This window comes from Nanorana parkeri, unplaced genomic scaffold (assembly GCF_000935625.1).
Source record: "Nanorana parkeri isolate BGI_ZX_2015 unplaced genomic scaffold, ASM93562v1 scaffold116, whole genome shotgun sequence".
NCBI classification, from domain to species: domain Eukaryota; kingdom Metazoa; phylum Chordata; class Amphibia; order Anura; family Dicroglossidae; genus Nanorana; species Nanorana parkeri.
Window position 1 is genome coordinate 1369635 of NW_017306384.1, and position 24129 is coordinate 1393763.

Below are 24129 nucleotides of genomic sequence, written 5' to 3' on the forward strand. Positions count from 1 at the left end.
CCACCGCGCCAAGCTTGCTCCCGTGATGGACTACAATCTTAACACAAACTAGTCGTCAATCACTGGAGCCTTTAATAATCGGCCAACTAATCGATTATGAAAATAATCGTTAGCTGCAGCCCTAGAGGAGACACCCTTGTGTGCGCGTTTCCGCAGCTAGCTGTGTGCTTACAAAGACGCAGCTTGCTGCAAGCCACACCCCCCAGCGTACACTGTCACACTTTGACTGACGGCAGAAGAAGCCTATGGCTCCTCTGCCCACAGTACCCTCTCCCAGGACCAGGAAGTTCAGGGAAAGCCGAGTATCTTCCTGGATACATTTAAGCAGGGGATGCATTGAAGTGATGTCTATAAGTAGAGAAAAGATACATATTGTTATTCATATTTATCTCTGTGAAAGCATTTGTAATGGGCATGTGAAAATATTGATTTTAAGTTTTATTATATATTTTTTTGTAAAGATTTTTATTTAATAAATGTTTTATTATGAAACAGCGTTTCATTGACACCTTAACCCCTTCATGACTGAGGCCTTTTTTTCATTTTTTGCACCCATGTTCCACATTTTAGGCCTGAAAATGACTTAAAACCCCCAAACATTATATATTTTCTGAATGCCAAGACCCTATAGAATAAAATGGTGGTAGTTGCAAATTTTTATGTTGCGCAATATTAGCGCAACTCCTTATTAAACCCCAACATTTAGTGTAAAATTTAATTTAATGCCCCAAAACATAACAAAATACCGAAAAACTGCAGTACCCTGAAAAGTCCATAGAAGACGCTTTAAAAGCCCCCACAGGTCATCAATTTAGCAATACCCCAAAATACTGGCCCTAGAATTATTGCTCTCACTCCGGCGTGCGCGGGAATACCCAACATGTGTAGCGCGTTCGTCGTTTTTATACGTAGGAGCACCCGAGGCGTGTTTACGTGACGACGTGCGTGCTCACGTGGACGGGGGACTTTTACATTTTTTTTATTATTAGATTTATTTTATTTAATTTTAAAAACTTCTTTTTTTTTTTACTTTGACTGCTATCACATAGAGGGGCTTACAACCCCCCCATGTGATAGCAGATGGTGGTGACAGGTGCTCTTTAAGGTAATGCTGGGGGTCCAAAAGGTCACCTTTACACTGGAACCTTTACACGTGTCACCTTCTACGGGACACGGAGCGATCTGGCGACAGGTAAGTTGCCAGAATCGCTTCTGTTGTAAAGCCGACAGTCGGCTTTACAAGTTTAAACAGTCTGTTTAAACAGCCCCGATGCTGGCGACGAACACTGTACGTCAGTCACGAAGGGGTTAACAGCCCCACCTATACCTATTGGTTTTTTGACTGTCATTTATAGTGGCACTCTTCACTAGTGGGTGACTCTAACTCACTGGTGTGATCTTGGCTTGTGTGCATTTTAGATTGCAAGTCAGTTTTAAAGCATATGGAAGCTGCTGACAATGCAACCCTCTGATCTATGTATTCTAAGAGGACAGACATTTGTATGATGACTTGGCACATTTCATCTGTCTGTTTTTCATTTTTGATATGGTCAGTCTCATCATTCTGCTGTCTGTTGATGAGTCACTGGGGATGTAAGCTGGATTTCTACACAAATATATATAGTCTGCTCAGCAGTATAAGAGTGATAAGAAATAAGTATTTGAAAACGCTTTTTTGTTTGCTTACATATTCCCTTTAGAGGGCTAGAAATTGTTTATTTTATCTCTCGTGTAATTATCTGAAATCTATCCGAGGCTCCATTCACACCTGGCGGTTGCGTTTTCTGCACAGAAGACTGTGCGGCACTAAAACGTGTAAACGGTAACATACGTGCCGATTTTACGGGTTTGAGGCTATAGTAATAGCCCCCTAATGCGCGTAATCTGCCCATAAAATCGCACAGACTTTTTTGCCGGATTTTTGAGAAGTGTGAACAATGAACATTGGAATGCATTGTTTTTAATGTTTAGCACGGAAAACCGCTCGTTTGAATGGAGCCGTATACTGAGTTCCCACATTTAGGGTTAGTTCACACGTTCCGGTCCAATTCTGGCCGGAACGCACTGCCTCGCATTGCGTCCTGCTCACTTTTTTGCCAGGTTGGAGGGAGCGTGGCGGGCCATTAAAGTGAATGGCAGGGTAGCCACGCCCTCCGGCCTCAATGCGATCACCCGCACGGGATCACAAAGGCACATTGTCCCTGCTGTGCGGTCTGATGCGGTGCGATCAAGATGCTGCAAGCACTATTTTGATCGCATTGCCGGAGAGCGTGGCAACAGTGCCATTCACTTCAATGGCCTGTCACGCCCCCTCCAGCCTGGCAAAAAAATGAGCCGGCCCCAATGCGCGGCAGTGCGTTCTAGCCAGAATCGGACCGGAACGCACTGCTTATGGTGTGAACTAACCCTAACCCTTAGCTGAAAGTTAGAACTTTAAAAACCTTTCAGGATATAAATATGGCAGATGACATTGCTGACTTTTTTTTCTTTTTGGTGAAAGTTCATACGCTATCTTTATCCTTGTTTGTTATTTTATAGAGATATGCAGCTTAAAGTTGTCCATACAATAGAGTTTAGTTGGAAAATGTTTGTTTTTGGAACATTTCAATTTTATTTTTTTTTCGATGGTGGTGATGAGAAAAATTGAAGGAGCTGGAAGAAAAACGTTTCTCGTTTCTTATTTGAACAAATCAAGTTCTAACCCTGAATTTTATTTTCGTTCCGGAAAAACTGCATATATTATGTGCATGTGCTCGGCACAAAAGTAGCCTGTTTTTACACGTCTGGGATTCTATACAAGTAGTCGGTCTGGCTAAAATCGTTAGAAGCTTTTGAATGAAATTAGTTTACTCGATGAGAAGATCAAATGCTCTGTTGAACAAACGTTCAGGGCCAGTGCAAACCTATGCGACACCCCACAGCGCGGCAACCGTGCACGATTCCGCACAGATTTCCACGCGGTCAGGATCCGCGATCCGCCTGCCGCAACTGGGATACCATTGGAAAATAATGGCACCCACAGCGCTATCGGTGCACACCAATACGAATCCTGACTGCGCGGCACTCCGCACAGAATCATGCACGTTTGTCGCGCAGTGGGGTGTCGCATAGGAGTGCACCGGCCCTCAAATTAAATTCTAACAGTGTATGGTCAGTTTAAGATTCCTGACATTTCTCTACCTGCGCTTTCTGTGCCAGTGACTCACTAATTAGTGAAAAAAAGGATCGTAATGACAGTCCTGGTACAACCTCTCTGAACAACAAGTCTGCATTGGAGGTTCTCAAATTGGTATCTAGTTAAGCTTAAGGGGAGGTCATGATGGGCATCTCATCACTGTGGTTGGGAGTTTACATAAAGGTGCTAATGTGTTTTGTTAATTTACATATCTCCAACAAAGTTAGTAGTGCTGTACAGAGTACAAAGCCTGTCACAGAAGTCCTTGACCTAGAGGAGTTTGCAGTGCTTTACAAGGTACAAAACCTGTCCCTGCCCAGGAGGAGCTTACAGTCTAGTGTTAGTCCAGTTGCACAGAAATACACACAGTAGAGTCATAGATACAAGTTCAAATGTAATAAAATGCGCTTGCCTGTCCTTTTTAGATGTGTTGACTGTTTTTTTTCCTCATGTTTTTTCCCCTTTATTTTCATCAGTAAGACATTTCCTTTCCCAAGGTGGCAACGTATAAGCACTATATTTATGGAGAGGTCAGTAATGTCACCTAGGACAGAAAGTTTAAGACTATAGAACACCCCCCTCTAATTTCCAAAACATATTGGTAAGATGTTCTGTAGTCCATATTGAGAACCGGACAGAACTGAGCACATTGAGGTTTCAGTGCAGCATTGCCAGCTGATTACAGGGAGTTGGCAGCTCACTGGAATTCAGACAAGCCTAAAAGGTATGTTTTCCCCTTATTAAACAGAAATAGCTAAACACTTTTAATTGTATATTTACCAGCCCAGAAGGTAGGAAATAAGAGAAATTAATTGTTGGTGTTTGCATATACTTTATTTGTGACTTGAGTGGGCATTGGAGGACCTGTAGAGCTTGCACACTGATGAGGGACATATACAAACTGTGCAAGTTGCATCCCTAATGTCCACTGTATGATTATACATTTAAAGCCCAACTGTATGATACATTTCACCTCCCTCCCACTCCCCACTATCGAATTGCTGTATTAAAAAAAATATCCATACCTTAAGCCACAGTTACGTGACACCGCAGCCCAGAGTCTTCTCTTCTGTTTACTTCCTGCTTGAGCCCTTCTGTGAGTGTCCACGTCCGTGCCTGCATGGGGGGAAAAAAACAAACATTTGAGTACAGTTGGGCTTCATTATGAGTGAATTAACATTTAATAAAAGGTAATTTGGGCTTACTGAGTTATTTTGTAAAGTCTAAGAGGATCTGGTTTCTGCGATAACCAGTAGATTAGTGTAACAAGTTTCAGTTTCAGCTATATGACCACTTTTAGGAACTCGAAACAGGTCTTAAAGGAGAACTATGAGGTGAGCGCCTTTCACTCACCTCCTAGTTCTAGCCGATCTGTGACAATGAGACTGTCACAGGTCGGCTCAGTAGATCGGGAGGTGAGCGAACACATACCGGCGTTCGCTCACCTCTCGATCCTGTCACGGCTCTCTTCCGTGACTGGGGAGGGGCTGGATTCCCCCCTCCAATCCGCCACCGCTGACTGGCGGAACGGACAGGGGAGGGGGCGGGTACAGCTGGCTCTGCCTCTAGATAGGCAGAGCCAGCTGTCAGTCACGCAGCTGGGTGGATCTCAACAGTATTGTCGGGATCCGTCCCGGCTGCGGCGGTCTCAGTATACTGCCAGCTGTAGCTCGCGGTATACTGAGCTTAGGGTAATGGGAGGACGCTAGTTTATGTCTTCCCGTGACCCTGAGGAGAACTATGGGGAAAAATGCTTACCCCATAGTTCTCCTTTAAATGCTGCACAATTTAAAAGGAGAAGTATGGGGTTAGGGCTTTTCCCCATAGTTATCCTTAGGGTAACGGGAGGACACAAACTAGCGTCCTCCCGTCACCTTAGGCTCAGTATACCGCGAGCTGTAGCCTATCTAGAGGCAGAGCCAGCTGTACCGCCCCCCCTCCCGCTTTTGTTCCTCCAGTCAGTGCTCGAGGATCGAAGGGGGGAATCCCTGCAGGGAGCCGTGAGTGACGGTCACAGCTCTCTGCAGGGACAGGATCGAGAAGTGAGCGAGCAACTCTGTTCGCTCACTTCCCGATCTACTGAGCCGACAGTCTCATTGTCACAGGTCGGCTCGAACTATGAGGCTGAGTGAAAATCTTCTCCTTTAAAAAAAAAAGACAGAATTAGAGTTTCAGATTTTTTTTTTCATGCAATTTCCATATAAACCAATGCAGTCCAATAGACAAGGTGTGTCTCTACATCCCTGGTGTACAACCTGTGGCCTTTTAGTTCTTACTTTGCAGACACTAGTTTGTCTTGCTTAAAGACGAACTTTACCCATATCTTTAAAATAACAACAAAGCCACCTTTAGAAATTATTACTAAACATCTAGATTCTAGAAGATACTTCTAGATAAATGCAGGCTTTTTATTTTTTGCATACCTTATTTTTTTTTTCTCCAGTCTTCTGATAGTGACCATTTTAACTAAGGGCAGATTACTATATCTCCCTTTTACTTTCTCTGGCACCTGTGATTAGGACATGTAACCATAAACATCTTAGGAGAGGAAAATGCCTTTCCCTGAGATCTCATGAGATTACAGATGAGATTTCCCAGCAATGCTTTGCTTATGTAACCTTCCCAGAATGCCACGCTTTTGTAGGGCTGCAACAACTAATCGATAATGAGAATCATTGTCAATGATTCTCATTATCAATTAGTTGCTGCTGCCTCTCTGTTGCACCGTTCTCCTCCATCCTGTAGAGACCGCTGCGGACGTCGCCCTGTCAGCTCCTGTGCTTCTGTATTCCCCGTGCCTCTGTTGCTCCCTCTGCGCCCCGGCCGCGGCTCCGTTGCTCCCTCGGCTCCGTGGCTCCGTTGGTCCCTCGGTGCCCGGGCCGGGGCTCCGTTGGTCCCTCGGCGCCGCTACATATCGCTGCAACGTTGGAATGAGAGCAATAATTTTAGGGCCATTAATTACTGATAACACTAAACTGATGAGCGGTAAAAGCTTTTAAAGCGTCGTCTATGGCCAATTTTCGGTGTGATCGTGCTGTGCTTTCGTGGGCGCGCACAATTTTAAAGCTTGACATGTTTGGTGTCTATTTACACGTCGTGACCCCGTCTCTTATGTTTTACCGAAAAAATTGGGTAATAATGTTTCATAACATTTCATAGGGGAACAGGGTTTTTTCAAAATTTAGTGTACTTTTTCGTTATATAGTAAAAAAATAAAAAACCCTAGTGGTGAATAAATGCCACTAAAAGAAAGCTCTGTGTCCCCCCCAAAAATTATATAAAATTAATTTCAGTACAGCGTTGCATGACTGAATAAATGTCAAAGTAACACAGCGCTGAGTACTGAAAAATGGCCTGGGCAGGAAGGGGTTTAACACCCTGGTCTTCAACTGGTTAAACTTTTTTTCCTTTTTTACAATTTTTAAAAATGTTTTTTTTTTTTTTTTTTTTTTTACTCTGAGAATACAGTTTGTAACACACTGGGGCGGCTCTAAGCTCCACAACACAGTGAGCTGTGTGGCTGTGACTGCAAGGGGTTAAATTGGCATGCAGAACTGCATGCTGATGTGATTTTTAGTGAAAGGGGGTAAAGGTCCACTTTAATGCATTTCTAAACCCAAAAACTAAATGTTATTTTGCAGCTTGCCAATCCATAAATGTGGTGGCGGTATTGATTTTCTTTTTTAGGCTTTTTTCCTTTTATTTTTAAATGTTGATCCAGCTAGTAACACTTTCTGTTCTAGGGTGGCTCCGCTCTATGGAGGGGCATATGGAGCCTCCTTTGGACAGCAACACTGTTACCCTGTGGAGAGGGTAGTGTCAGGCTGGCCATACACTGTTAGAATGGGTGGCCCTGCCAGCATGATAAAATTCAATTACTTATGGAGCCAAGCCGAAAATATTGGGAGTGACCGTCACCATTCAGGTGCAATCACTGTACAGTTGCCACACTGTTTAGCATGAATGGAGGAATCTGCTCCAATGGGCTGAATCAAAAAAATGTATTGGTGTATGGCCAGCCTTAGATGCAGATTTAGATTGACTTGACCAACGAATTAACCACTTGCTGACCGGGGTGTTTATACCCTTTCCTGTCCAGGCCATTTTTCAGTGTTCAGCGCTGCGGTACTTTGACTGACGTTTATTCCGTCATGCAATGCTGTACTGAAATGAATTTGATACATTTTTTTTTGGGACAGATAGAGCTTTCTTTTGGTGGTATTTAATCGCCACTACGGTTTAAATATAAAAGATGGGGTCACGTTGGGTAAATAGACACAAAACATGTCAAGCTTTAAAATTGCGCGCACCCGCTACATGGCAAAAAACTACCATACTCAAAATTGACCACAGCCGACGCTTTAAAAGCTTTTACCGCTCATCAGTTTAGTGTTATCAGTGATTGATGGCCCTAGAATTATTGCTCTCACTCCGACGTTCGCGGCGATATGTAACGTGCGTCGCAATGGATGTAATTGTCGTTTTCGCGCATAGGCGGACTCGACGCATGTTTGCGTGTGCATGTGGGGGCGGGGGACTTTAATTTTTAGTTTTTATTGCTTTGATATGTGACTTTAAATTTTTTTTGTAACTTTTTATTTTTTTAAACCTTTTTTTTTTTCCACTGAACTTTATTGCTATCACATAGGGAGAAAACAAGCTCCCTATGTGATAGCCAATTTGCAGTGACCGTTCCTCTTTATGGAGACATCAGGGGTCTTTAAGACCCCTGATGTCACCTTGGGACCCCCAGAGAAGCTGATGAAGCAGAGACCTGCTTCACCAGCTTCTCTCCGGTTTCTGTACCGAAGAGTGACAGAGGAATGTGGAAGTGATGTAATACACATCACTGCCTGCATTCGGAAGAGGAGGAGGAGATCAAACGGAGGTCGTGTACTGAGCTCCGTTTGATCTCCGGCCACAGATCTGCTGTGCCTGTCCTGGGCTCACAGCGGAGCTCGGGATCGGCAGCTGCGGCAGAGGGGGGGCGCACACCTGCACGCATATTACAAGCGATCGGACGTCCCTACAGACGCCTGAACGCTTGTATGTAAACAGCCATCGCTGGCTGTTTACATTTAAAGCCGATTTCCCGCTGGTGCCCGCTGCCTAGCGGCGGGCACGAGTCGGGACGGGATGGGACGTCTAAAGACACCCACCCGCTCTCAAGAAGCCGCTGTCCGGCCGTTTTAATTAAACGGCCGAACAGCAGGTGGTTAAAGCTGAACTCCACTTAACACTTAAGCAGTTACAAAAATATTTTCTTTTGGGATAAGTGTTTTATATAAATGAAAGCTGACCATTATAAGCACCCCTGCCAGTGCTAAATGGTTTGTCTCATCCCTCTTACTGCTTTCTATGTGAAAAAATCTGTGCCAGCAGTTCAGCGTTTTTAAAAGTAAAAAACCTTTTGTGTGGTATTGTGTATAGGGGCTGTAAGTGTAGAGTCCATCAGTGTCCTGTTGCTTATTCCTTAAGGTGCCCATACACTGCTCGATTCTCGTACGAGAACCCCTGAAACGCGTTGACTGTGCATATCATGTCATTTTTTAAGCCAATAAATATTGTTTTGACTCTTAAGATGATTGCCTGGTGCCCTTTTTCCCTTTTTTAGTCTTCATTCACATGGGTATGACAGAGCAAGTTTGTGGTCCAGACACTTATCCCCACTTTCCCTATCATGACAGACTGACAGCAGCTGTAGCTGTCCGTGGCTGTTTACATGTATCTGCACAGTCAGTGATTACCTGTAGTTAGGGATAGATGATCATCCGTGAACACAATGGGGACATTCATAAAAACTGCAGCAGACAGAATCTGGAGCAAAACCTTATAGAGTGCTGCCGTATGAGCAAAATCGCTAGTTACCATGCGTTGGGTGCAATGATGTGCTGTGGTGGCTTTCATTCTGAATGGCACCCTAACGCACCTGCGCTACAGCATACTGCAATGAGTGGTAAACTGTTGTGTGTTGTATTATGTGCTACACTAGCAATATGCTGAAGGTCCAATTTTTGGAATGTTGTGGTGCGTTAGGAAGGCCGTTCAATATACACACAATATAACTTGCATTACCCGTACCACATCAGACCTGATTGGTGTTAAAGGGCCCTAAAAAAGAAAACTCACCTCAACCAGAACACATCTATATAAAGTAGACTTCACAGGGTATTTTGGGGCACTTTGTTTTAATGTTTTAATTATTATTATTATTATGCAGGATTTATATAGCGCCAACAGTTTGCGCAGCACTTTACAATATAAGAAAGACATTACAATTTAAGACTTAAGATGGTAAGGAGGGCCCTGCCCGTGAGGGCTTACAATTTTACACTAGCATTTTTTTGTTCTTTTTGCTCCAAGCCCCGTTCACATACAAATGTGAATGTAACCAGGCAATTTAGAGGTGTTTTTTTTTTTTTTTCTTCCAACTTTTAGTACAGGAGCAGAATTCTGTGTTTTTGGCCCCATGTGTGTAAATAAACATTTATTAGAAGCTTTCATTAAAGTCTATGGGGCCAAAAGCACAATTCTGCCACAAGTGACAGAATGCTTGGGTGTGAACAGGGGGCTATTGAGAATAATGGGGTTCTTCATCTTGAGAATTGTTGCGCTTTGAGAATCATGCAACAGAATGCTCAGGTATGAATGAGACCTAACCGCAAAGACCTAGGGAAAAGCATCCCAGAACTACCACTCTATAAAAACAGATGCCACGTTTAACTATTACTGTATAGTATCAGCGCACTTTATTGGTCTTGGACTATACAATGCACCTTTTTGCCTTTTCCAAGTGCCATTTTTGCCATGGTTCATTTCCTGACCACATACTGGTCAACGACACGGCACTAAAAACGCAAAATCACCTTTTAAGAAGTGCACTTAAGCAAAGTAGACATCCCAGGGTATTAAAGGTTTCTGCATTTCCTTTTTGTATAAAGGTGACCTGCAGAACTTCAAAACAATGGACATTTTTACACTCACAGAGAGAGATATGGTGTTGCTCTGACTTTTGGAGCTGAAAGTTGAGCACCTGGGGTCTTAGGGAAGTAAAAGTATGTGCAGGCATCTCTCCGTGCCTGTTTCGTAATTTCTTTTTTTCAGCTTTAATACTTCATAAACGTTTCAGGTTTTTTTTGTTTTGTTTGAAGAAACAAAAAAACAAACGTGGGCTCCTTTTTATATCTTGGACATCTGAAAACATCACGGGATGGCATTTGGTGCTGAGAAGATTTTTTTATAGGTTTAGCGGCCATTTAATCTTAGCCCACCCCTATTTTTGGAATTTCCAGAAAATGAGCACAAATACTTTTTGAGCTCTACACAAAGTATTCTTTGTGAGTTAAATACAAGTACGCATTGCCTGCTACAGACTGAGGATTTCGTAGGCAGATTTCTTCTTTGGTAGAGGAAAGCCACACATTACAGCTTTTTGTTTTCCGGTAAAAAACGTATCTTTATTGTAATTTGCAGGTTTGTTTGTAGACTTTTAAACATATATTTGCTATACCGTAGACATTCCTGATCAAGCATGAATTGGTTTTAGAACAATTGAGTGACTTTCATTTTGCTATTATTGTTATGCTCGATTTTTTTATGTCATTTTGTATAACAGACATCTAAGATTGTGTTGATTTGAAATTGATATAATAGGGTCAGTGCTGTAAGCTCTTTGAGTTATTTTAACTTTAGTTATAATTTTTTTATCAGCACATTCAGTTCACATACATATTGAACTGAATATGTATGTTGGCGAACAAATTGCCTGGGAGCTAAGTGGCGTAAAAAATTTGGATGGCTGTATCATTTTAATTTTATCATTGTAAACTATTACAAACGTGAATTTATTATTCATTACATATTTTTTGTGAATTTCTTTTTACCTCTCCCCTAAAATTGCACATTATTATTATTATTATTATTATTATTATGGGTTTATATAGCGCCAATAGTTTGCACAGCGCTTTACAATATAAGGAAGACATTACAGTCACAATTCAAGACAAGATGGTAAGGAGGGCCCTGCCCGTGAGGGCTTGCAATCTAAAATAATTTCTCACAATTAACATCTTGAGAAGCTATTGATACTGTGTAATATCTTTTGTAAATTGATTTTTTATATACAAAGTACTGCAAAATCGACGTTGTAGTGTGGTAAATCCTAGCTAACTGAATACATATTTTTTTAAAGTACAAAAAAGCTAATTTAATTGAAAAGCAGTTGTAACATGGTATTTGATTAACTTGCCCTTATAGGTATTTATGGTGTGGCATTTGAACAAGACTTCTTTCCCTGTTCTTTTTGGCATATTAACAGAAACAGAAACCAAGCATAAAAGGTGACTAGTGCTGGGTTTAATTTGATCTAGCAGATATAAAAGACCCAATGTAATCCAGTTATGTATTAATTAAAATTTACTAAAAGGGTTTTTAAAGCAGAAGTCCAGGCACAGCACTTTGTTTATATCTGCAGGGGGGAAACGTTCTCTCCACTGATATTTGTCATGTTCAGATTGTTTTTGCGTAGTGTAAAATTATTTCTGTTCTTTCTCAAACAGAACTCCTTGTATTCTGTGATTGGTTTGAACGCCTTGTATTCTGTGAGCCAATCGCAGAATACAAGGAGTTCTATGAATGGACAAGGGAGGAGGAGGGGCAGAAAAACTACACTACTGCTTTCTTGTATATGATCCACAGCCGTCCGGAAGTTCCATGAGACTGCACTATCCAGTATGCATGTATGTGTCAGTTATACATTACACAAAAGCACTCCAGACGTGGCATAAACATCGGCAGAGGTCAGTGGCGTAGCATTCACCATAGCGACTCAGGTGGCCGCTATGGGGCCCATCCAGGACACCTGATGCCGTGCGGGCTGCCTGGGTCACTATGGCATCTCAGGCTGCTGGCTGTCACTGGCGGGTGTGAGGAGGAACACGCCGCTGTTAGATCACCGACAACCTGTCAGTGATCTGTGCAGCGGCGCGTTCCTCCTCACAGCTGCTGCTGAGTCAGTAACAGCCAGCAGCTGTGAAGGAGGAAGGCTAGGACCGGCTCCAGAAGTGGAGGAGGAGGCGGCGGGACCCGGAGGTGGACAGCGGATAGGGGCTGACAGGTAAGAGGTGTGCAGCCCACCTGAGACCATGCAGAGCCTGCCATAGAGAGTCTATGGTGGCCTCTGCAGGGTCACTCTCAGGTGGGCTGTTTGGGATATCAGGTGAGCTCTGCAAGGGCATACCTAGAAATCACAGGGCCCTATACAAAATTTTGCTATGGGGCCCTGTGATTTCTAGTTACGCCCCTGGGAGAGCTAACTAATATTTTGTTCCCCAAAAGATATGACCAAAAGCGCTATGCTTGACATTTTGCTTGTAATAGAGCTTCACTCTGTTTGTCCTAGATTTCCAAACCTTGTATCGATTGGAAGAGGGAGGTTAGCCAACCAGACTTTACTGCATTGCACAGTGTTGTAAATCTAACAGATATAAACAAATAGGCTTCAACGTGCATCGGAGCGGTATGTACAGCAACCTTTAACAAAGCTTTCAGCCAGCTTACAAAAAAACCTTTCAGCTCCAGTTTGAGGATACAAGCTTGGACACTGCTTGAAACGTGATTACAGCCTGCTGAAGTCTGCTAGCTGCCTATTTAAAGCAGAACTCCAGGCCAAGAAAATCTTAACCCTTGCAGTGGGCCTATCCCAGCACGGCAAGAGTTAAGTGCTCATTTTGTTTAGGGAATTAAAATAGCAGAAACCCAATAGCCTCACCCAAGCCACGGTCCTGGCTGGCTCCTACTTCTCCCTCCTGTCTCCTCCTCCGCTCCAGCATTGGTATGTTCCTCAGCGTCATCACGTTCCATACACTATATAGAATGTGATGACTCACTGGACCTTAGACCGCTGGAGGGGAAGCAAGGCTGAAGAGACCAGTCTAAGTGCAAGCCGGGATCGCGGTTCGGGTGAGTATAACACTGTTAGTTCTGATCCCTAGACAAAATGAGCACTTAACCATTGCAGTGCTGGGATAGGCCCACTGCAAGAGTTAAGCTATGATTTGACCGGAGTTCTGCTTTAAAATGACAGCCAGCACCCCTGTTTAGAATTGCGTTTTAACGTCCTCAAGCTGGAGCTTGAAGGTTGCATTTAAGTTTTTACAAAGTTGAAAGCTGTGCAATCACTTTGTAGATAGTTTATTGTACACACTGCTCTCATACAAGCCAAAGCCCATGTGTAGAAGGCCGGCCTCTCATCTGGAATAACAATTGTGTTAGTGGGTTGCGGTGCCATGCACCATTTGGTGGACCTCACATTTTGAGTTAAACCATTTGTTCACGCTTATATGTGTAGTGATGATATACTCTGCACTGCCAGCTTTTGAGTCTCCGGTTTGTGGCTGGGTGTGTAATGATTTGACTCGCTGGTATCCAAAGTTGGCTGACTCATGCCTGTGTTTGGTTGTTTTTTTTTTGGTAGGTCCGGTGGTTTTTAGAGAGCCCCAAAATGGTGAAGCCGGATATCCACACACTTGCCCGCCACCTCAAGCAGGAAAGGCTATATGTTAATTCAGAAAAACAACTCATCCAGAGGCTGAATGCTGACGTTTTAAAAACTGCAGAGAAGCTCTACAGAACATCTTGGATTTCCAAACAGCAAAGGATTAACTTGGACAGACTCATTTTAACAAGGTAACACACCTTAAAGTGACTTGTAGTCTGTATGCATAAATACCTGACGCTTTGCAACATACACCCAACAGTGTAATTTTCCATAAAGCTTTATATTGTATAGTTAAAAATCAGTCATTGAATTGCAGTCAGGAGACTTTTCCATGACTTTCCCAGTCATCATTCTGCTGCAGGCACATGGAAGTATTTCCTTAGTTTCCTCTGTCCCAGTGATCAGACTGCAGCTTTGTAGCTTAAAGGAGAACTATGAGGTGAGTGCTTTTCACTCACCTCATAGTTCTAGCTGACCTGTGACAATGAAACTGTCACAGGTCGGCTCAGTAGATCGGGAGGTGAGCGAACACATACCGGCTTTCGCTCACCTCTCGATCCTGTCACGGCTCTCTGCCGTGACAGGTGAGGGGCTGGATTCCCCCTTCCCCGCTCCGATCTGCCAGCGCTGACTGGCGGAACGGACTGGGGAGGGGGCGGGTACAGCTGGCTCTGCCTCTAGATAGGCAGAGCCAGCTGTCACTCACGCAGCTGGGTGGATCCAGATCCGCTTCAGCTGCGTCGTCTCAGTATACCGCGAGCTGTAGCTCGCGGTATACTGAGCTTAGGGTGACGGGAGGACTCTAGTTTGTGTCCTCCCGTTACCCTAAGGAGAACTATGGGTAAAAGCCTTAACCCCATAGTTCTCCTTTTAATTCACAAGATGAGAGGCTGCATCAGGACTGGTCTCTATCAGATTTGTGAACACAGCCAAGACCTGCACAGGCACCAGGATTTGCATGATTGTGACATCTCTGAGCCAGCATCTTAGTCCAGGAATTAGATGCTAATCCTGGATGATGTCTGAACAAAGATGGTTTTGTCCTTCTTGAGGAAGTCAGAAGGAGTCATTGTCAGGGGGAGCACTGTGGTCTCTGTGTAACGTAGCAAATACTTTCACTTAGACATTCGTTAGCATGCATGCAGTGAACATAGAAAAATATTTGATGCTATGCCCATTTTGTTTGCAGTTCGGGCATAACAAATCCTAGAAGCTTGGTAGCCATTGCACTAAAAAGAAATGACAGCCTGAAATTACAGTTTTGTGACTTCAGCACACATTGTCTAGCAGTGGTACTGTAATTTGTATTGACCTGCCCCTATGAAAAGTACAATTGGGTCACTCCTCCTCCTAGGGTGATCAATACTTTTCAGCTAAAGCTGGGTTTCCATCAGTTCCATGAACAGGAACCTGAGGTTACAGAGTGGATTCAGCTTAATGTAGACCTTTACTGAATTTGGATAAAAATCATATGAGCATGCAGCTCTGCATGCTGATAAGAAATCATCTTACACTCATTAGTTAAACAAACATATTTTTATTTTACTTACAATTTGTTTGATACTTCCTGGTTCGCTTTGGCAAAAGTGATGTAATGTGTGATTTTGGAAGATTGCGTCTGTAACCATGTGTACTACCAACCTCACACTTAAAGTAGAATTATGAGGTGAGTGTTTTTCACTCCTCCTCCTAATCTGAGCCGGCCTGTGACAATGAAACTGTCACAGGTCGGCTCAGTAGATCGGGTAGTGGGCGAACACATATCGGCGTTCGCTCACTGCTTGATCTTGTCACTGCAGAGAGCCGTGAAGGGAGGGACTGGATTCTCCCCTCCCCTGTCCGATCCTCCAGCGCTGACTGGCAGAACGGACGGGGGAGGGGGCGGGTACAGCTGGCTCTGCCTCTAGATAGGCAGAGCCAGCTGTCACTCACGCAGCTGGGCGGATCCAGACATATTTGTCGGGATCCGCTTCAGCTGCGGCGTATCAGTATACCGCAAGCTGCAGCTTGCGGTTCACTGAGCTTTGGGTAACGGGAGGACGCTAGTTTGTGTCCTCCCGTTACCCTTTGGAGAACTATAGGGAAAAGCCCTGACCCCATAGTTCTCGTTTAAGGAAAATACCATGAACGGTAAAGATCAAAGTATGAAAGGCAGGAATAGACATTTTGTATCTTTTAAGTGGTCTGACCTGTGCACCTTTTAAATCTAATGTATTTTTATTTGCAAATTATGCTTGTGTTTTGCATGTTTACTGAATAAGCACATGTGTTGCTTGTGTTTTTTTTTTTTTTTGCTAATGTGTAATGATATTGACATTGCAAGTTTTTACCTTTTGGGTGAGTTTAACACTATTTGTTTCCTAGTGCTGAAGCCTCTCCAGCTGAGTGCTGTCAACATGCTAAGCTCCTGGAGGACACCCAGTTTGTGGATGGTTACAAACATCTAGGATTTCAGGAGACTGTATATGGCGAGTTTCTTAATCGACTAAGGGAAAATCCACGGCTCATTGCATCATGTCTCGTGGCTGGAGAGAGACTCAACCAAGAGAATGCTCAAAGTGTCATACACACAGTGTTCACCTCTCTTTATGGCAACTGCATTATGCAAGAGGATGAGAGCTATCTGTTGCAGGTTTTACGGTATTTAATAGAGTTTGAACTGAAGGAAAGTGATAACCCTCGTCGTTTGCTTCGGAAAGGGACTTGTGCCTTTAGCATTATCTTCAAACTTTTTTCTGAAGGAGTTTTCTCAGCTAAACTCTTCTTGACTGCAACTTTACATGAACCTATTATGCAACTATTAGTTGAGGATGAGGATCACCTGGAGACTGATCCAAGCAAGCTAATTGAAAGGTTCTCTCCAGCCCAACAAGAAAAGCTATTTGGGGAGAAGGGAAGTGACCGTTTTAGGCAGAAGGTCCAAGAGATGGTGGAATCAAACGAAGCTAAGCTGGTTGCACTTGTTAATAAATTTATTGGGTATTTAAAGCACAATACTTATTGCTTCCCACACAGCTTGAGGTGGATTGTCTCCCAAATGTCCAAAACACTTTCTTGTGTGGAAGGTTTGGATGTTGGTGAAGTGAGATCTATGTGCACTGATCTACTGCTGACTTGTTTAATCTGCCCCGCAATTGTGAACCCTGAGCAGTATGGGATTATCTCGGATGCGCCCATCAATGAAGTGGCAAGATTTAACCTAATGCAGGTAGGACACATTTGAAGAACTATAAATATAAAACTCTTTAGCAAATAAGACATAAAAACTCGTACTGGACAAATCCTATTCTCCAGTTCACACTGTAAACTGATGGATGCCGCCATTTATTCATCATTGGCAGGTTGTACAGCATACTTGTACACTATGATACACTTACCTCTTAAAGTACCCTGCTCCAGCGATATAGTGTCTGCACTCACCCTCATTGCTCTGTCACCACCAGTGCCATCTTCTTCCAAGTCCGGAGTCCTTAGTCTTTTGTTTTGGCCTGACATTGATGACGTAATTCCTGTGCGGGAGTTGCATTTTCCCAGGACCTGACTCCTACTACCAGCCTCTGCCGCAGCCGGTGTACAATAAGGCGAAAAATGCTAGTAGGTAGGGAAGGAGCTTCTATGGCAGAAGAGGTTCTGTATCCTATCTGAAAGCAATTTTCACAAATTTAATTTTTGTTTGCTTTAAAGACAAATATTAAAAACAATGCTGGTTGTATGAAAACATTTAGTCCTGTTTCAATTACTTTATCTTTTACCTATCAATGTTTTTAAGGAGGAATTTTATCTTTTTTTAAAATTATTATTATTATTATTATTACTAAAACCTGATCAAAGATTGAGTTTACCCCTTTAAGGGGGAAAGTGTGAAACAATTTTAATGTGCTGACCACATTAGCATCCTGGCTTGAATGTATAAGCCTTCATCTTCACTATCTTGTAAAAGAAAGGATATTGATGTGTTTTTGGCAGGAGGCAGGGAATTGAATGAATGCATGCAGTTTGAACTTCTTTCTCTTGTAACAAGCCAGTCATTCAGGTCTTTTTCCATTTCTATGATCTAGGTTGGCCGCCTCCTGCAGCAGTTGGCAGTTGAGGATGTAGATTCGCGTAGCAGGAACAATCTCAGCAAGTTTGATAAAGTAAGTGATACACAAGGCAGTGAGTTGTAAGGCTGAAGATTAATCTGTTTTCACTCTGTTTTTTTTCAGCAGGTATTGGATACCTGTTTAACAAAAGTTTCTAAATATTTTTGTATGGAACTCAAGGTGACCCTTCACTTGTGCGGTCAAAATGCAGCAAGCACTGGACCGCAGGCACAATGTGCCCTGCGATCCCGTGCGGGTGACCGCAGAGTGTGTTTACCGTGCCATTCACTTCAATAGCCTGCCACGCCCCCTCCAGCCCCACGAAATAGTGAGCCGGCCGCAATGCGATGCAGTGTGTTCCGGCCGGAATCGGGCCGGAACGCACTGCATATGGTGTGAACGTACCCTAAAAGCAACAGTTTCTGCTGTGTCCTTATTTAGAAAACATATAATAAGGAATCCAGTGTCATGGGTGCACTTTGTATGAAATATATTTTTTATATACATACTGTATATTAAAATGATGCAGTTTATAAACTTGACTCAAAACATTATATTTTTTATTTTGGCTTGTCATATGCTTTAAGATAACCTACACATATCTCTGATGCTGCTAAATTTGGCCCATTCATCTAGGTATCAGACTGGTTACAAAATGGTTAACTTTGCACCTTAGCCTAGATGTCTAATGCTTGACTTTTCAGCAAATTAGTGTAAAAAAAGTACTTCCGCTCTGTTGGCCCTTGATGGTATGTGCACATTTTATATGAATAATTTTGATCAGTTATATGTGCCATACGTATGTTGGGTGTACTTAATCTTTAATACAATCCAAGCATGAATCAGGCTTAATAACTAAGGTAGAATAAAATTAGTAATGACTCTCCTGTGGGATTCAAGAATTTGCAAACGTTATTAAAAAAAATCGCTTTTTATGGAATAGCTGTCATTGCTTATTCATTTTTTATTTTATTTTTTTCATTTTATAACGAGATTTATATAATTTAAAGCCCATCTCCATGCACACAAAATGTCCCCATGCAGCGGGGCTACCCCAGCATTTCAACAGTCAACTGATTGTTATTGTCTAGGGGGACTCTTTATAAAGCGTCTTTTTTTTTTTTACCTGATCCTCAAGCACGCAGTCGTATAAAGTAAACCCATAGGTTCAGTATAAAGTAAACCCATGCTTTGGCCTTGCGTGAAAAGCATAGCAATTAGTTCCCCCAAATGGCAGCACCACCAGCAGTACCTACTTCCCTACTCTTTGCTCATCTGACGCTTGAGCTGTTGGGTATGAAGAAAAATATTCTATGTGTGTATACACACACCCTATTTTGCGCTCCCTAAGGCGCACCTGACCATAGGACGCAGGGAGGGTAGGGCTGTGAAAGCTGCAGTTAGTGACAGCTGAGGCAGGTGGAGCTGTCATTACAGTGCCACGGTCTCAGTGATCACTCAGAGCAGACGAAGAACGGATGTTCTTCGTCTGCTCTACGGGCTCTATGGTGAGCTCAGCGATAGGGCTTCGCTCCATAAGACGCACAGACCTAGGCATGCAGACTGCTACAAACATTTGTGAAAGAATGGGTCGTTCTCAGGAGCTCAGTGAATTCAAGCGTGGTACTGTGATAGGTTGCCACCTGTGCAATAAGTCCATCCGCAAAATCTACTTGCTACTAAATATTCCATGGTCAAATGTTATTGTGAATATAACAAAGTGGAAGCAACTGGGAACAGCATCTCAGCCACAAAGTGGTAGGCCACGTAAAATGACAGAGCGGGGTCAACGCATGCTGAAGCGCATAGTGTGCAGATATCGCCAACTGTCAGTCAATAGCTTCAGACCTCCAAACTTCGTGTGGCCTTCAGATTGGCACAACAACAGCGAGTAGAGAGCTTCATGGAATGGGTTTCCATGGCCGAGTAGCTGCATCCAAGCCTTACATCACTACGTGCAATGCAAAGCGTTGAATGCAGTGGTGTAAAACACGCCACCACTGGACTCTAGAGAAGTGGAGACGTGTTCTCTGGATTGACGATTCATGCTTCTCTGTTTGGTGTGAGATTGTTTTTCAGGGGTTTGGCTTGGCCCCTTAGTTCCAGTGAAGGGAGCTCTTAAGGCATCAGCATACCAAGATATTTGGACAATTTCATGCTCCCAACTTTGTGGGTACAGATGGCCCCTTCCTGTTCCAACATGACTGCACACCAGTGCACAAACCAAGATCCATAAAGACATGGATGAGCGAATTTGGGGTGGAGGAACTTGACTGGCCTGCACAGAGTACTGACCTAAACCCGATAGAACACCCTTGGAATGAATTAGAGCAGAGACTGCGAGCCAGGCCTTCTCGTCCAACATCAGTACCTGACCTCACCATTGAACCCTACGGACTAAGACTGGGATGCCATTAAAGTTCATGTGCGTGTAAAGGCATGTGTCTCAATACTTTTGGCAATCTAGCAGGTGTGTGTGTATATATATATATGTATATATGTGTGTGTATACATACATACATACATACATACATACATACATACATACATACATACATACATCTCGAAAATCCGCTCGTCTGTGACGAGCAGACAGTGGAGCCCGACGAGCAGCTTCCGGGCCGGCCGTTGTAATTACACGGCCGGCCGGGAGCTTTACAGTCAAGCGATCGAGAGACGCTCGATCATTTGTATCATAGTTACATAGTATTTGAGGTTGAATAAAGACATTAGTATATATATATATATATATATATATATATATTCATACAGTTTGTCAGATAATGTACCACTTTGTGCAGAACATTTTTGCAATTACAAATGTTTAGACATTCTAATTTTTATTTATTTTGTTTGCTATTGGTATGACACAAAAAGGTGGAGGGGAAAAAAAGCCAAATCTGACGCATGTCATGCAAGACTCCAAAAATGGACTAGACAAAATTATTGGCGGCATCAACATTTGGTAGTCCAGCCCTTGGAAAAAATACCAAATCAATCGCTTCCTGTAACCATCAATTCGTTTTTTACACCTCTCTACAGGAATTTGTGGACCACTTTTCTTTCACCAACTGCGCCAGGTCTCTCAAATTGGTGCCAATAATTTTGTCCAGTACATTTTTGGAGTTTTGCATGGAATGTGTCAGATTTTGCTTTTTTTCCTCCACTTTTTTTGTCGTACCAATACAAACCAAATAAACATGAGAATGCCTAAACATTTGTAATTGCAGCAACTTTCTGCGCAAAGTGGTGCATTATCTGACAGAAATGCAGAGTGCCAATATTTGTGGAACATGACTGCGTATATCTATTTATCTAGTGGATATCAGGATCATAGACCCTCCCACATGTCTGCAATGTTTGGGGACCGGATGAGATTCCTGAGCCCTGAGTAAACTCCTTGTCATGACCTTGGAGCTTACACAGGTTTTCTTCTCTTCACTCCTGATAGCCAAACATAGTGGAAGTGGACTGAAAGTAAGGTTAATATGTGTAACTGGTGAGGTTGACATTCAAATGAACCTGTTACTTTGCTGTGTATGGGGCAAAGCACAGCTCACTTTAACCCTTTCGCTGCCAAGGGCGTATGGCATACGGACCTACAAAAGTGCTTCCAGCTGGCCAGGTCAGTATTCCATACGGACCTGGCATTTACAGTTCTACTATAAGCTGATGGTCGCTTTAGCTCAGCAGACTGTCCCCTTTAAATTAATAGCTGTCATCAGCTGATGACTGCTATTAATTTTTTACATAAGTCGATTATTTACAGTTTTGCATACCTTCATTTTTTTACCTTTTCGCAAAAAGGCGCAATTACAAATTTGCTAATATTTGTTATTTATTAACTCAATACAGTTTTATCTTTTAGATTTAGTCAAAAAATATTTTTTTTTGTGCACGGATACTGATTTTGGTGTGTTTTAACAATTGAATTGTGTATTTTTATCGGTTTAATATTAATTTGAGAAACATTTGCGCAATTATCGCAGGGCCTACAAATTTAGTATCACCATCTTTTTATTCTACCGGGCCTGCGCTTTCAGAAAATATATGGTTTGGGGGGTCTTTTACAAACGCTAGCAACGCAGCAGTTGAAAATCAAATCAATAGGAAAAAATTGCAGAAAATTCAAAAATGGCTTGGCCAGCTGATTTGAAAAATGTTCCGGAGGGCTTGGCAGCGAAAGGGTTAAGGTGAAGTGGCATTTTATTGCATTATCAATACAGACCCCTAAAGCATAAGAAAATCTGTTGGCCATGTAAGCAGATCTTTTTAGGGCTACAACAACTAATCGATAATAATCGCTATGAGAATCATTGTCAGCAATTTTCATTATCGATTTAGTTGTTTCATCAGCTCTGTGTCCCTTCTGATCTCTGCTGCTCCCAGCGGGGATGGGAAAGGGACACACCAACCCCCGCATCTAGTGCCCAGCGGTGAGGAGAGCTCCCTGACTCAATCTCCCTCCAGGTCCCTCCTCTGCTGATTGACAGCAGTCAGTGGTGAGTGCAATAGACAGACTGCTATTAGCTATTACGATTTAAAATAGCCAATAGCAGGCTGGCTATTGCTCCCTGCCACTGCCTGCTGTATTTACATTCCCCAGCTAAAGTTATGGAAGTAGAAAGGTGACACTAGGGGTCTAAAAGACCCCTAATGTCACCTCAAGAGAACCTGTCTCCGCCAATGTGTTATCACATAGGGGGCTTGTAAATCCCACATGTGATGGCATTACAATTAAAGGAGAACTATGGGGTTAAGGCTTTTCCCCATAGTTCTCCTTAAGGTAATGGGAGGACACAAACTAGCATCCTCCCGTCACCCTAGGCTCAGTATACTGCGAGCGGTCTCGTGGTATACTGAGACGCCGCAGTATACTGCGAGCTGCTACTCGCGGTGTACTGAGACGCTGAAGCGGATCCTGACATTTATGCCGGGAGCCGCATAATTGTCCCCCGTCCGTTCCGCCAGTCAGCACTGGTGGATCGGAGGGGGGGAATCCAGCCCCTCCCCTGTCACAGCAGAGAGCCGTGACAGGATCGAGAGGTGAGCGAACGCCGGTATGTGTTCGCACACCTACCGATCTACTGAGCCGACCTGCGACAGTCTCATTGTCACAGGTCGGCTAGAACTATGAGGTGAGTGAAAAGCACTCACCTCATAGTTCTCCTAAGTAAAAGAAAGTTTAAAAAAATGTAAGTTAAATTAAAATTTAAAAATGGGCAAAAAAAAATTAAGTCCCATGTCCCCGCGAATGCGCACATACTAAAAAACACGCGTCGAGTGCACCTATGAAAACGACGATTGCGCTATACATGTCAGGTATCACCGCGTGCGGCAGAGTAAAAGCAATAATTATCAGACCAATATACATGGCCAACTCTAAACTGATAACCAGGCTTTTAGATTTTTATTAAAAGTTTGGTTATTCTATTATATTTGAATTTTTTCAATGCAGATTATTTTAGATCCCTGAAACTAATTAAATGTCTAATATAATACATACAATTATTTGGGTGGGAAAAGGTCTTTTATGGTTTCAGCCTGACAAATTCTGCTGCAGGATGTGCTTTGCAATACCATTAATTTCAATGGCACCCCAAACACGCCTCCCGCCCGCAATGTGATTGCCCGCACTGGGACATGCAGTACCACAATGCTGTGCATTCCAGTTTTGTGCAGTTGCAAACATTGTGCATGCAGTTTTATTCTGAAGTAAACCTTATGTTTGTAACATTCCATTTGTGTATTTTATTTTAAATAAAAGATGGTTTTTTTTTGTTTAATCGATTTAATCGAAAAAATAATCAGCCAACTAATAGATTATGGAAATAATTGTTAGTTGCAGCCCTAGATCTTTTATTTACTGATTCAGATTTGCTCTGGTTTGGGCTAATAAGATGGGGAAGATGAGGGAGAAGTACCAATAGACTATGGGTAAAGGTTGTGGGTGCTATTGAGGGTCACAGTGGTGATGCGCTCAATCAGGACATCGCACTGTGTTTGTTTTTTGTTAGAAATTTATTGAAATGTCACAAGTGAGATTTCATTAACCCCTTCGTGACTGACAGCCAGCATCGGGGCTGTTTAAACAGACTCCCGCCGACTTTTGCCGCCGGGACTCTGTTTAAACTTGTAGAGCCGACTGTCGGCTTTACAACAGAAGCGATCCTGGCGACTTAACTGTCGTCAGATCGCTTCTGCGTCCCGAAGAAGGGGCCGAGTGGGCACACTCTGGTGCGATTCGGTGGTCTGAACCAAGCCCATCTGGAACAAGGCAAATTGCCTTGCCTTGTCTTGCATTGGGGCTGCGCTGGAAAACATGTCCAGCCCAGCCCCAACGCATCGGGACTGTCAACGGGCCCTTGGTAACA

The 24129-nt window shown here is 43.0% G+C and overlaps 1 protein-coding gene across 1 annotated transcript in view; it reads left to right on the plus strand.

The window, feature by feature from the left end:
* The window catches only part of GAPVD1 (GTPase activating protein and VPS9 domains 1), a 78842-nt gene that overhangs the window by 16698 nt on the left and 38015 nt on the right, over nt 1-24129 (plus strand). The window contains exons 2-4 of the mRNA XM_018553302.1: nt 13650-13861; nt 16038-16881; nt 17732-17809. Of these exons, the coding sequence (XP_018408804.1) occupies nt 13677-13861; nt 16038-16881; nt 17732-17809 (1107 nt within the window). The 5' untranslated portion in view covers nt 13650-13676. The remainder of the gene's footprint in view (nt 1-13649; nt 13862-16037; nt 16882-17731; nt 17810-24129) is intronic.